At 36.5% G+C, this 14,355-nt stretch overlaps 1 protein-coding gene across 1 annotated transcript in view; it reads left to right on the top strand.

Moving 5' to 3' along the window:
• Window positions 1–618: 618 nt before the first annotated feature.
• Window positions 619–14,355, top strand: part of cdkl5 (cyclin dependent kinase like 5) — a gene marked incomplete at its 5' end in the record, with an annotated part of 38,814 nt that continues 25,077 nt past the window's right edge. The window contains 2 exons of the mRNA XM_079393200.1: window positions 619–682; window positions 819–853. Of these exons, the coding sequence (XP_079249326.1) occupies window positions 619–682; window positions 819–853 (99 nt within the window). The remainder of the gene's footprint in view (window positions 683–818; window positions 854–14,355) is intronic.

The raw sequence follows: 14,355 nt of genomic DNA, 5'->3' as shown, positions 1-14,355 counted from the left end.
AGATGATGTCCATCTGGGTTTTCAGCACATTACATCACTGACTTCAGGTTTGGGAGAGAGGATTCTCAGACTGTCCTTGTTCACCCACCTGTAATTCTCATTCAGAGATATGTTGTTTTGCTATTCCCAAAACTGCTGGAAAATTCATGATGATCTGTCTTGAAGAACTGTGGTGCTTGTTTATTGTCACCTCAGACCAAACTGAATCATGACAATCCTACACGTATCCTGTCTGAGTGAAATGAGAGAGAATATGAGTCACAATCAATGTCATTTCATGCATGTGAGATATGCATTAGATGTAAACATTGGATATGCCTCTGATTTGATGCATGTGAAATGCAAAGAAACCGTATGCATGAATAAGTCTATTTGACCCCTTCTGTACTCTTTCTCTTCAGGTGAGCAAGTGTGTGTGCGTGTGTGTGCGTGTGCATGCAAAGTGTGTTAGTTTGCAGGAATGTGTGTCGGTGTGTGTGGATTATGAGACGAGCATTGTGACCAGCCGGGAGCAGATTTTTGCTGCAATGACCCGTTCAAGCACCGATTTCTGTCCCGTCCTCTGGCCTTCCGCTCATCACAGCCCAGACATGCACCATCTAGGCATCTTTTGACTTCATGAAGATTCCTGACATTGGTAATGTGATGAATAAATTTGAAGTCCTTGGGATTGTAGGAGAGGGTGAGTGCATCTTTTTTTAATATCGTTCGATAAAAAGAAAAAAACATTAATCTTAGTGCTTATAAAACAGCTGATTGTGCATATAAGCCATAAATGGTATAAATCAAGCTTATAAAGCTTTTCTTTCTTTGCAAAGGAGCCTATGGGGTGGTTCTGAAATGCAGACACAAGGTAAGACATGTTTATGCAGGAACCTGTTGGTCAGCATGCTAAGTAGAACTGCAGAAACTCCATATTTTACAGTGTATTTGATCCATTAGATATATTCTGGAAAATTGGCCATTTTTGATTCTGTTTTAAAATGTAATGTAGTTTATAACCACCTGAACAATACATGCAATCACTTATAGACCTATACTGCTTATGCCAAAAAAAACACACACGCCTTGTTAATGTAATTTGTAGAGGTGATGCTAGTTTCTCATTTTACCCTTAAGATAAGACTGCCTAACAAGAGTTAACCTTTATGGGCCTCGTGACTGTAACTTTCCCAGAAGAGTTGCACAACACATTTAAACTCCTTAAATGGTACATTTGTTGAGAGATTTCTTTTAGAAATATATTTTCAATTGTAATATGGCATAGTTCCCTAGCAACTGGTTCTTTTAAAATTGTGGGCTTCTCCAAATGCATTGCTTGTGGCCTAGTTGGCAGATTTGCTTCATTGTTTGGGAGGCATTTTCAGACATTCGTACATTGCTAGACTAACTCACAATAAGGTAAATATAAGTATATTGTCAACCAGTAGGAACTGCTTTTATTGAAATTGCTGCTGTGCGGTTGGGAGGTGCGGGACATTTTTGTATCATCCATTATGCAGTGATTTCTGCACATTTTAAAGATTTAGGTGCTCAGTCCATACTATTTAGCCTATGACGCTGCTATTAATGTGGTTGCTCCATATACAAAATAGCTTGCATCTGAACTGAACCAGTGACACAGAGTTTGAAATACATATATCAGATTTAGTGTCCCGAGTATGTTTCAGTTTTGAATAAATAATAAGCGTATGATACCCAAAAAGCAAATTTTTATTATCAAAACTACCTGTCTGTTAAGGTTATTTTCATAGTCTCTTTCTGTGTGTCCACGATGCTGTTGGTATTTCAGTCATGGTTGCATGCCCAGGATGTGTCTTCATGCCTGGGCAGACAGCAGCAGTGTGGCTGGATGCCTGGCTAGATGATGAATGACAGTACAGTGCAACGGAATTGTTAGGGCTCATTAAACTTAAGATTTCACTGACCTCGACACACACACCCTGGAGTTAACACTGATACTGTGCACAATATTCATGCTCTTATCTGTACAGATTCATGTAGTAACATATATCTTTTCGAAAGCAGTTTAAAGGTCAACATGAAAGTCAGAAGTTTGTTTGTTTAAATGTTTGCATACGGAGCTGAGACCTACTTGCATATCTCCAGTTGATTGATTTTGACGTAAGTTATGTCAAATAATCGTCATGGATTTGAATGGCAGAGAATTGATGATGGAAAGGAAAAATGCATATGCATAATTACATTGTTCCACTCCAAGTTCCCCTGCATGATTTTTATGATAATGAGGCCGATAAATTCAACAGCAAGTATACTCCTCAGTCTGTGCCAAAACAGAAAACTAGGCTTGTGCTTGTAGTAATTGGTCAGTCAGCGCTTTCCCTCCTTCATTAAATGCATTCAAAATTGCCGCTGAAATCAAGAGTGACTGTTCCTTTTTGGTTGCATTCGGTCTTGTTTTTCTTTCACCTATCATTTTTCTCCAATGCAAAATTGCCTGCAATCTATTTACAGACATTCAGAATAATTTTGGATCGCTCTACATGCCTGTTTAAGAACAGTAAATTTGAGTCTGTGAAAACTAAGACTGTTCGACTGTTCATTAGGAGACTAGATTAAATTTGTTGGCTTTTGGTGTTGTGTAGAGCTGCTGTTTGCCTTTGGATATTTTTGTTATAGAATAGAATAAGATAGAATAGAGTTCTGGTCATTTAATTTGATTGGACAAGCTTTATTCCAAGTGCCATACTTTATATAACAGCACAGGAAATTTGCATTATTTGTTTTACATTGTTTTTTAGTAACAAATTGTTACATTTACAGTAAAACATTTGTCACAAAATATATTATTTTAAATGAATGCTGTTCTCTTTAAAGGGATAGTTCACCTTAAAATGAAAATTCATTAATTACTCGCTAGTTATCTTCGGAACAGAAATTAAGCTTTCTGACCCTCTACAGGTAGTAAGGGTCCTACCACGTTCAGGTCCAGAAAGGTACCAAGAACATCGCCAAAATAGTCCATGTGACATCAGTGGTTCAACTGTAATTTTTTGAAGCTACAAAACTTTTTGTTGCACAAAAAACAAGATAATGAGGCCGACGTGTTCCACGTCAGCAGCACCATGCGCATGCGTTGTTTACGTTCAAATCAAAGCACGCACATGCGTCTTGATACTCACCAAAATGGCACTAGAGTGACGAGGAGTAGAATTGTTGAATAAAGTTGTTATTTTAGTTTTTTTTTTTCCGCACAAAAAGTACAATTACGGTTGAATGATGTTACATGGACTATTTTTTCGATGGTCTTGGTACGTTTCTGGACCTTGATCGTGGTAAGACCCTTGCTGTCTATGGGAGGGTCAGAAAGCTCTCGGATTTCATCAGAATATCTTAATTTGTGTTCCAAAGATGAACGAAGGTCTTAAAGGGGTCATCGGATGCCAAATTTGCTTTACATGTTGCTTGAACATAAATATGTGTTGGAAGTGTATACACATCCACCCTATAATGATAAAAATCCACCCAGTGTTTTCTTTTTAAATCCCTATTTTAAAATCCCCTTTCTTAAATCAGGGTGTTCTGAGATTCCTGTCATACCCCTTTTCCACCAAGGCAGTTCCAGCGCTGGTTCAGAGCCAGAGCCTAGTTTCAAACCGGTTCTTTGTTTTTCGACACCCAAAGCACTAGCTCCGAACCAGGAAAAGCGGTTCGTAAGTAGCACCAAAACATTGCTGGGCTAGAAGGAAGAACCGCTTGCGTCAAGGGCTGGGGGCGGGGTTACCGTGACCAACAAGACGAACAGAAACTTTGGACCGCCATATTTGAAATAGCAGCTAAATGCGAACACGTTTGATTCGCCATGTTTGGATGCCGATGTAGGTTCGCAAAGCCATGAACATCAATAGCAACGCAACGTCCGCCATTGTTGATAGTTTGTTTAGGCTTGTTCGGGATGGATCGGCGCTGCGCGGACCGGTCGGTGCGAGGCATCGGGGTGCTGCGGGAGCAACTGGAAAGCAGACGGCTCTTTATGCTTTTGGATCGCTCTCGTGGTGCTTAAGTGTGTTGTGTGCCGATCGATCAGTCTGCGTGGCGCTGATGCACCTCGAACAAGCCTGTTGTGCCGTATAAGTGAACCGAAACATGAAACGTATTGTGACGTAAGACCTGGCTCTGTATTGGCTCTCTAGCCTGTGGAAAAGCAACCGGTTCTTAAAGGGCTCGCCAGTCAAACCAACTAAGAACCGGCTATAGCACTGGCTCTGAACTAGCACCTAGTTCTGCACAGGCAGCTCTCACGATGGTTGATTGACAAGGCCATCTTACCTTAGACCCGCCCTGAGTGATCTGTGAGCTGTCAGCCATTGTGTCGATTCCAGTGCAGGGGAAGACAAGAATGTCTCCAATTAAGCAATTGAGGTGTTTTGTCATTGGATGTAATAATGAACATAGCAGTCATCATTCACTCCCTACATCTGAGCCGCTGAAGATGCAGACGATTAACGTTACTTTCCTTTTTGAAGGGAATGCACCGATCCCCGATCTGCCTAAATGCGTCTCATCATTCACGAATCATTCATGATCCAGCTTCATCTACAGAATACGCTGGTATAAGGGTTTTTTATGAATCTTTGCAAATCGCCTTTCCTAATATGTGCTAGTTACAGTTAGCAAGTTTCACGGCTGAATTTTACAGTCTGCTCATCACCCCATGGAAGAGAGGGGCGGGGTCAACAGAGCTCATTAGCATTTAAAGCAACATGGACTAAAATGGCTTGCTCAAAACAGAGCTGATTTTGACTGGGTAAAAAGGGTGTTTTTTACACTACTATTGAGAAATTTTAACCAAAGTATATGATAGACTTTTCATTAAGACCATAAAGAATCATATCAACTTGTGGAAAATGGGCATTTGGAATGACATGAGGGTGAGTAATTAACGACAGAATTTTCATTTTTGGGAGAACTATTCCTTCAATATTTTATTCATCAAATAATCTTTTTTTAAAAATCATGATTTCCACAAAAATATTAAGCAGCACAACTATTCAACAATTTAGCATAATGATTTCTGAAGGATGAGATGACACTAATGATGCCGAAAATTCATTTTTGCCATTACAGAAATAGATTTTAACATATATTAAAATAAAAAACAGTTCTTTAAAACTTTCATATTTAGCAATATTACTGTTTTTTGCTATTTCTTTCAAAAATGCACACTGTAAAAAATATTTTGAGGTTGTAAATATAAATGATTGGATTATATTTCTTTCTATTTTCACTATGTCTTTCTACTTCAAATAACCTCTGTTACTTGATATTACTTTGTAATTTTTTGTGAATTTAATGGCATTTTCTTAGTGAAAATTATAGTATTAGTATATTATATTAGTAACACTTTAGTATAAGGACCAGTTTTCACTATTAACTAGTTGCTTATTTGCATGGCTATTATTAACATTGGCTGTTTATTAGTGCTTTTAAAGCACCTATTCTGCATGACCATATTCTACATCCCTAATCCTAACTAATACCTAAACTTAACAACTACCTTAATAACTATTAATAAGCAGCAAATTAGGAGTTTGAGGCAAAAGTTGTAGTTAATGGTTTGATAATGGCAAGAATTTGACCTTGAAGTGTGGCCAGATTTTTTTCCACATAAACATAAAAACAAATTTTACTAACCCCAAACTTTTAAGTGGTAGTGTATACACAAAATAACTTGGCATGCTTTGTCTAAAATGTAATTAGCCTACTTAAGTTAATATTACCTTGTTATTTAGGAACTATTGGATAAAGGCAGTCGATACCAAATAGATAATTTTGTGCTGTTGTTCTAAGCCATTCAGCTCTTTTTTGCATACATGATATTGCTTCAATAGAATGGAATAAGGATTTTTTTTCATGTACTTTTCCATACCAACATATATTGTACAATTTTGAAACAAGCACCATTTATTTAAATATTGATTTCCATAAAAGCTCATTCCGTTCACATATTTGACACATTTTTATTCAGCTACAGTGTGCGTCCCATATCCCCACATCCTCATACAAACAATCCATTGTCACACATCCACTTAGACCCTTAATGGAGATTGTACGTATTGTTCAATAATTTAATAGGCAAATGAAAACTTGAATCTGTTAAGTCTGCTCTGGTAAAACCTGAATCTTGTATTAGAAGGTGCATTATTTGAGCTTGCCTGTTAATAGAGGAACAGTATAATGGTTGTTTTTTAACTCCAGTAATTATCATAGTGGTTTTTACAAAGCAAAATATTGTTAAATTAGGATAACATGGGTATATTCATTAAGGGAAAACATGTACACATGAATAAAGGAACAAATACATTATCATTAATGTGTAAAGCAATACATATTCATTGTACTATTTTATGTACGTTCCTAGAAGTGCATTTTGAGATGCAAACCTTTTAAAAGCTCAGCGCTTCACTCCCCACTGAAAACACTCTTGTTTCTGACTACTGGCATTGGCTTCTCTATTGTTTCTCTCAAGTCTACCCAAGTGATGTTATCCCAGCGAATTTGGGCTGTGAAAGGCCCTTTGTGCATGACCAAACACAACAAGAAATGCTGTTTGTTCTTTTCTTTGGTTGAGATATTCTTGTGTACTTTTCATTTAGTTTTTGCATTTGAAAATACGAAAAAGCAGTTAATATTCTTGTGTATTTGTCAATCGGTAGGTCTGGTGCAAGGTCTGGTGCAATGGTCACTTAAATTCTGTTAGTGTCTCCACACTTTGTTTTAAAGCTTGCTTCATTAAAATGAGTGAAAAAACATCAAATGCATGCAGCTAGGCAGCAATTTATTTATTTGTCAGCAATGTGCAATCACACCCACACTGATTAGCATTTGAGCATCTCATGTTTTAAGATCTATTAAATGACTGTTTGATTTTGCGGTTGATGTGAAGCTCAATAAGGGTGCTTTATATGCTCTCTTCAGACGTGTGTAGACGTGCGAGGCCTGTGCGGTCCTGTGAGTGACGGGGATCATCTGAATTTAAAAGCTTGTTCCCTTGGAGAAGAATATTTATTTTTATAGCGTATCAGTCAAAATGAGGGCAGAGGAGGAAGAGGGGACGTGAGTGTGCATTAGCATTAAATAGGTCACCTTGAGTGGGAACGCTGGTTGTGGAGGGCTGTGTTGTTGAGATGACTGTGCAAGGCACCGTGGATGAAGATGGTGTGTGACAGAAATGCTAACATAGAGAGATATTGTTTCGTTAGGAAAGATAGCATTTTGGACGTGAAGCTGGATAAAGAGGTATTGGTAACACTTTATTTTAGGGTCTCTTAACTAGTTGCTTATTAGCATGCATATTACTAGAATATTAGCCATTTATTAGTAGTAATTAAGCACATGTTAATGCCTTATTCTACATCCGTAATCCTACCCAATACCTAAACTTAACAACTACCTTACTAACTATTAATAAGCAGCAAATTAGGAATTTGAGGGAAAAATCATAGTTAATAGTGAATAAGTGTTCCCTATAAGTGTTACCGAGGTATTATGTTCAAACATGCTGCTTTTATTTGTGATGTTTTCTTGGATGACCAAATATGGGAATTGAAGTTGTATTAGTTCTTGCAAGGCAGAACTGTATTTATTTTCGTCAAACTTTTTTTTTTTTTTTTTAAATATTAAAGGTCTGCAGTCATTTTAACCAGAATCACTTAACATACATTACTGTTCTTAAGTTTTGGGTCAAAAAATGTATTTTATTCATCAAGGATGCATTACATTAAACCATAGTGACCAAAATAAATTTATAATGTAACAAATGTAACACATTTCTTTTTCAAATAAATGCTGTTTTTTTGAAACATTTGAAAAAAAAAGAAAAAATTAAGCAAAACTGTTTTCAAAATTGATAATAGTAAGAATTGTTTCTTGAGCAGCAAATCAGCATATTAGAATTATTTCTTGAAGGATCATGTGACACTGAAGACTGGAGTAATGATGCTGAAAATTCAGCTTTGCCATATTTTAAAATAGATAATAAAACAGTTATTTGAAATTGTAATAATATTTCATAGTATTACTGTTTTTACTGTATTTTGGTGAAATAAATGCAGCCTTGGTGAGTGTAAGAGAGTTCTTTCCAAAACCATGAAAAAATATGGAAGCTTTGTTTATAGATAATTTTAATTTTAGGCGTGCTATTTTGGCGTCTGTAAGCTTCCTCTAAATTTTTATAATTTTAAAATCATTCTAAAGCAGTCACCTGTAGATCAAAAGTCTAAAAAAGGCCATGGTATTAAAGCACTAGATTTGCAGACACAAATTAAATTGTGAGCAGTGATTAATTTTAGTGTCTGGCTGGCTGGGCTTAATCTACAACCATCAAGTGAGCCTACGTTATAAATGAAATAGTTGTTTGTTTCTTTCACCCGAGCATTATTTTATGAGCAGGAATGGTGCTTTAAATCCGGCAGCCAGCATGGTAATAAATTGAAAACATCGTGAAGGCTTAAAATGGCTTCTAATCACCTTTTACAGGATATTATTTAGCACTTACATGCGCCTGTGCCATTGTGTGGCTCTCAAGGCTAAGCTGCCCCACCATGTGTCTAATGTAAACATGTCTGTGGTATTAATAGAACAACGGCTGCGTAGTCAATGGAACACAATCAGTATGTGGGACACTCTAGTTCCATTGTATGGATCTTATGGAAGACAGCATGCGATGCTCTATACTCTACTGCTCAGACAACCCTGCAGGACTGCCTGAGAATTTAGGGTTTTGGGGAATGGAAAAAGCTCAATCATCTTGGGCAACAACATGTTTTTGGATTAATGTTATTTTTAACGCATTGAGCTATGTTGTTATTTTTATCCCGCAGTGCTCCCCGTCTGTGTAATTCATAAACACAAATTTATTATGCAGAGTATAATCAGGTGACTGACTTTGAAACCGAGTAGTTTTCTGTAAAGATAACAGGCTTGTATTAATAGTGGAATGTTAATTTGCAAAGGCTAGCACTGCTAATGCCGGAGCTGGAGCTCTTGAGTCTCCGCCCTCTTCTCCGGGAGCAACAGCTCACTCGCATTTAAAGCAACATACTCAAAACAGCTCTTTTGGCTCACACCCTAAAAGTGGCAATTTTAACAAACTGAAAAAAATTATCTGTGGGGTATATTGAGCTAAAACTTCACATATAGGCTCTGGGGACAACAGAGACTTATTTTGCATCTTGTAAAAAGGGGGATAATAGGTCCCCTTTAAAAATATATAATGTAAGAAAAGATACTGATATTGAAAAATATGAACCGTTTTCAACATCGATAATAAGAAATGTTTCTTGAGCATCAAATCAGCATATTAGAATGATTTCTGAAGACTGTAGTAATGGCTGCTGAAAATTCAGCTTTTCTATCAAAAGAATGAATTACATTTTAAAATATATCAAACCAGAAAGCAGTTATTTTATAGTGTAATAATATTTCACACTTTTTACTGTAGTTTTGAAAAAGCAAATTAAGACCGTAAGATGCTTCTTTCAAAAACATTTGAATGGTATCAAATTTAAATTCAAAATTTTCACTTTCTTTAGATTTTAACTTTCACTTTTTTTTCTCCATTTAAGAAGAAAAAAAACACTGATAATTCCCTTAAAGAAGCGCTGACAAAAGTAAGAGGATTAAATACAGATAACTCTTTAATAGAGACCACATGAATGGAGAAAATATCAAATTTAGCTGTGAAACTACTCCGTTTCTCCAGGAGGCAAATGAGGTTTGAGTTCAGCTCAGGAACCCAGCTTGGCATGGGAGATGTTTTGTTTCCTGTCTTAGCAGCAAGGACAATTAAGGTTGTGCCAGCTTTGTTGGCAATATGAAATTAGATCTGTGCTGTTTTTCAGCAGCTTAGTTATACCAACTATACAGATGTTAGAACGGATGCCAACATCATATTAACGCAAGTGATACTAAAAGTTGGCTAACTACATGTTCTGATGTATTTGTCTGTAAAATTGCATCTAATTATTCCTAAACAAGTTACCATAACAGTACCATGCATTTAGTAGGAACATGTCTATGCACAGGTCTCTGTAAAGTTAAACTATTGACTTTTTGCACTCATGTTGAGAGAAATAGCCTCTCGAATGATCCGACCTCCCACCCTCTGAACGCCACAATGGCTGTGAAGAAAGCTGCGAAGCTAACAAATTAAAACAACAAGCTTGCCTCTTGTAATCCTGCTATCTGCCCATGCTAGATTTATAGACACACAGGCTTTCATGGACCCCCTCGTGAGTGACGGTAATGATATATTGAGTGGTCTGAGTGTTTTGGACCCCATTTAGCCCCTTTATGTTCCCATCAACAAACCAAAGTAAACAGCCTGTCTTTCACAAGTACACCTGACCTATACATTAACATGCTGTAATCCAAAACGGAAACAACAAGCTGAAGATCGGATTACCTGTCACCAAATATCAGATATATGTCATTGTTTGATGTCACTCTGTATTATCACAGGATTTATGCCTGGAAGGTAAAGGCATATTTTTAGTGCATATGCACTTTTGTAAATATGATTATGGCTTGGTCTCCATGGTTATTTGAAATGAGAGACGGATGCTGTGTGTGGTGGGTTTCAAAGCCGTGAAAGTCTCCATAAACACCTTTCAGAACTCCCCAACCCTTCCGCTTCCTTCAATGTCCATGACTCATTCAGCCCCTATATATAAACTCTGAGAGACAGACAGGTTTGTCAAGTAAGTGAAGAAGCTAAAAATATGTGATTCCTAAATGATGTTGCAAGTTGTTGTTTTTTTCGTTTGTTACACAATGCTAATGGAAACCTTTACAGATTATAATGCATTTTCTTTACCTTGAACGTAAGAGCCTGCATCCAAATTCATGTTTTTCACAGTATGTACTTCACAAAGAAATGAAAATTGTCATTTGCTCACCCTCATGTTCTTTCAAACTTGTATGAATTTCCTTCTCCTGTGAAACACAAAAGGAGATGTTTTGAAAGCAGTCCAATTGACATTGAACTAGGGTTAATATTGTTAGCTAAATCTTTTAAACAGTTTTGGTAAGTCAGATAAAGCTTAAATAAAATATAAATATTTGATGAAAACAACAATTGGAAAATTAAAGAAATTTTAAAATTTAGCAGCGATTACCGGGGTTCAAGCGCTTTAGGGACTTTATTGCATCTAAGCTGATATGGTCAAGGTCAACCTGAATTGTTGGACTGACATTACAACACATCTATGAAGAATATTGCAACACACTCATACTCAACCTGAAATGAAGGGGCTTAAGTATAACACGTAATACAAAGTAAGCATACTTACACACATGCAAACACATTTTGTTGTAGATATAGTGATTTAAAGTAAATGATAGGCATCAAAATGCTTACTGCAGGTCTTCTCTTTATAATGCAATGTTCAGGTCTCACTGTAATCGTAATGTGTCATAATTGCAAAATTGCATAGTTGCAAAAACGTGGTAAACCTTGACAAAATGTGATATAAAATGTTATTTTAGTGACTTTATATTTTATATACATAAAAACATGGCTAACCTGTTACAAGAGCTATATCAGTGAGAAAAATGAACCAATTAATGGTCTTCTACTGCCATCTAGTGGTTTTAAAGGTAATTCCAGATATTTTGTCATTTAAATGTACTATTTTCACGTTTTTAAGTTTTTTTAGAGGCAACTAATGTCTGTGTCCTAAAGTTTTTGCATTTTGCATGCTTGTCTACAATCATATGATACGTGCTCAACTTTCATAAAGTTTGAAGCTTTGATTTAGGATTAATAGGGTTTTGGATACACTATATCAATGCAATATTTTAATATGACTCTTTTATAGCTGTCCAAATGCAAACTGTCAATATTTTTTTGATAATTATTGACCTAGAGACTAAAGAATTGTACTGCAGTGATTTTATTGATGTTAAGTTTAAAATGTAGCACTAATTCACAAAAGTATGTTTTTAACATATTTGTGAGTATTTAATGAACAATTTGATTGACAGCATTAGTCCTGGAGACAAAGTTGTTCAGAATGAGGAGATCTATGTGAATATAGGAGCATTTTTTGCCTGGTTATAGCCATTAGTTTTTTTTTCCCATCTTTTAGCAATTTTTTTTTATTTGACCAAAGATTGAGCTCGTACATATGTGTACAGTTTGGTGAAGATATCTCATTCCGTTCCAGAGTTATACTTCAAATAACATTTGGCTAACGTTAGCATAGACTCTAATTGGCATACCGTTTTGCACGAAAATAGAAATTTCACCTTTTTTTTATAATTATTGATATTCAGTGTCCATAGAATATTTCTGCAGTGGTTTGGTTCCAATCGGGTAAAAAACCTAGGACTAGTTCGCAAAAGTAGGTTTGGGATATAGGTCAATTTTACGGGAAAATGGTGCGTCGTAGAGCAAAAAACTCACATATACACTTTTGTTCGTGCTAGGATCGCAACGATCCAATGTTTTTGAGTCTACGACAAACGGTTTACGAGCTATGGCCAAAAATGTCAGAAAATTTAGTTTTTTGTGTTGTAGCGCCCCCGTTAGGCCGATTGGGACGAGCCTTTGTATCTGACAAGAAGGCCGGACTACTACCATCTAACCAAGTTTCAGCTCTCTAGGCCTTACGGTTTGGGCTGCACTATCAGTTTTAGCATGGAATCATAATAATAATAATAATAATAATAATTTTAAAAAAATTCTTACAAATACAATAGGATTTCAGCACTGTGTGCTTGAACCCCTAATGATTGTATATCCAATATGTGTTCTACAGAAGAAAGTCCATATTAAAATACATATTTTGAATGACATGGGGGTGAATAAATAATGACAGAATTTTCATTTTTGGGTGCTGGTTATCCCTTTAATTTGAGGAAGAAGTTCATGACTGTTGAAGAAGTGTGTTTTCTACTATAAATATATTTTTAGACCTACTTCATTCACCATTTGATTTGAACTGTGTATTTTTTTTGTTTTTTTTTTAACCTTTAACATCTCCGGGTTACATATTTCAGAATGTAAACAGATGCTCATTTAGCCAATACTGCTTTTTGCATACTTTCTAGCAGAGACACTGCAGAATCGTTCTGAGGAGACTTACTGCTCCGAACCAACCTGAAAAAGAACCCTATTTCAGAATATATCGCTGCTGTACTAAGCTAACAAAAATCATTTTTATATCAAAGAACAATATAACCACGGTCTGACTAGTCTAGTCTTATACTAAAAGCCTTGAAAAGCCTGACCTTGCAGCATAATTAAAGCAGCCAGGACTTTCTGCAAGTAGCCCATGCAGGGGTCTGAGTAACTCGATATGGAAAAGCTACACACTTATCCAGCCCCACATGCATGCTGTGCCTCTTAATCATTTCTGATCATGAATCATATCTGTTCATGACAAGCTGTGCTTAAAGTGAAAATGACTTGTAGTTCCACTGCGGAGGAGAAGAGGAAGCCTTCAAGGCACTTGCTACTGCACCGGAGGCGTCAGGTAGAGCTAGCTCCTGGATTCAGCCTTGTTGTGGGAGTTTCATTTGGGATTTTCTTTCAGTCTAATTGCAACTGGTTCAAATGTTGGCCTCAGCGGTGTGCTGAAATCTTCAAGGTTTGGGCATTTTATGGATTTTGTCCAAGAGTTGACAAACATGTCTTTTAGTTGGAGAAAAATAAGCTATACAGAAAAATAAAGCTATAAAAGGTGCATTGTTTTTGCTTTTTGACTTGATAACCCTCATAAAAAGTACTGAGGTGGTACAATGTTGGAAATTATGTGGTACTTTGAAATATATTACACTACCGTGCAAAAGTTTGGGGTTGGTAAGGGCTTGTTTTTGCTTTTTGTGGTTCTGAAAGAAGACTCTTATGCTCACCAAGACTGCATTTATTTGATCAAAAATACAGTACAAACTTTAATATTGTAAAATATTATATATAGAGAGAGAGAGAGAGAGAGAGAGAATTGAAAGAATTAACATTGGATTTTATGTTACTCGAGGGTACATTTACCATGGTAGATGTGAAAAAAAAAAACAGGTCTATACCTTTAATACCGGATGAATACCTTATTCATGTACCATGGTATTTACATGGTTCACTAAGGTACTTCAGAGAATACTGTTGTATTACCTTGATACATGTGCAAAAAATGTGGTAAAACCAGGGGCGTACTGGCCATCTGGACGTTCTGGAGAAGTCCAGAACGGCCGTCCATCCAGCGGCCGTAGGCCTAGTTGGTTCATCATCAAAGAAAAAGTGTCAGATTAAGTGACGTGGAGTGTCTATTTTCACTAACTCCGCCCACCAATGTGTGATTACAACATTACAAAGGACGGCTAATAGTCATCAGC

Source organism: Barbus barbus (assembly GCF_936440315.1).
Source record: "Barbus barbus genome assembly, chromosome: 35".
In the NCBI taxonomy this organism is placed as follows: Eukaryota; Metazoa; Chordata; class Actinopteri; order Cypriniformes; family Cyprinidae; genus Barbus; species Barbus barbus.
This window is presented reverse-complemented; position numbering and strand designations above follow the sequence as displayed.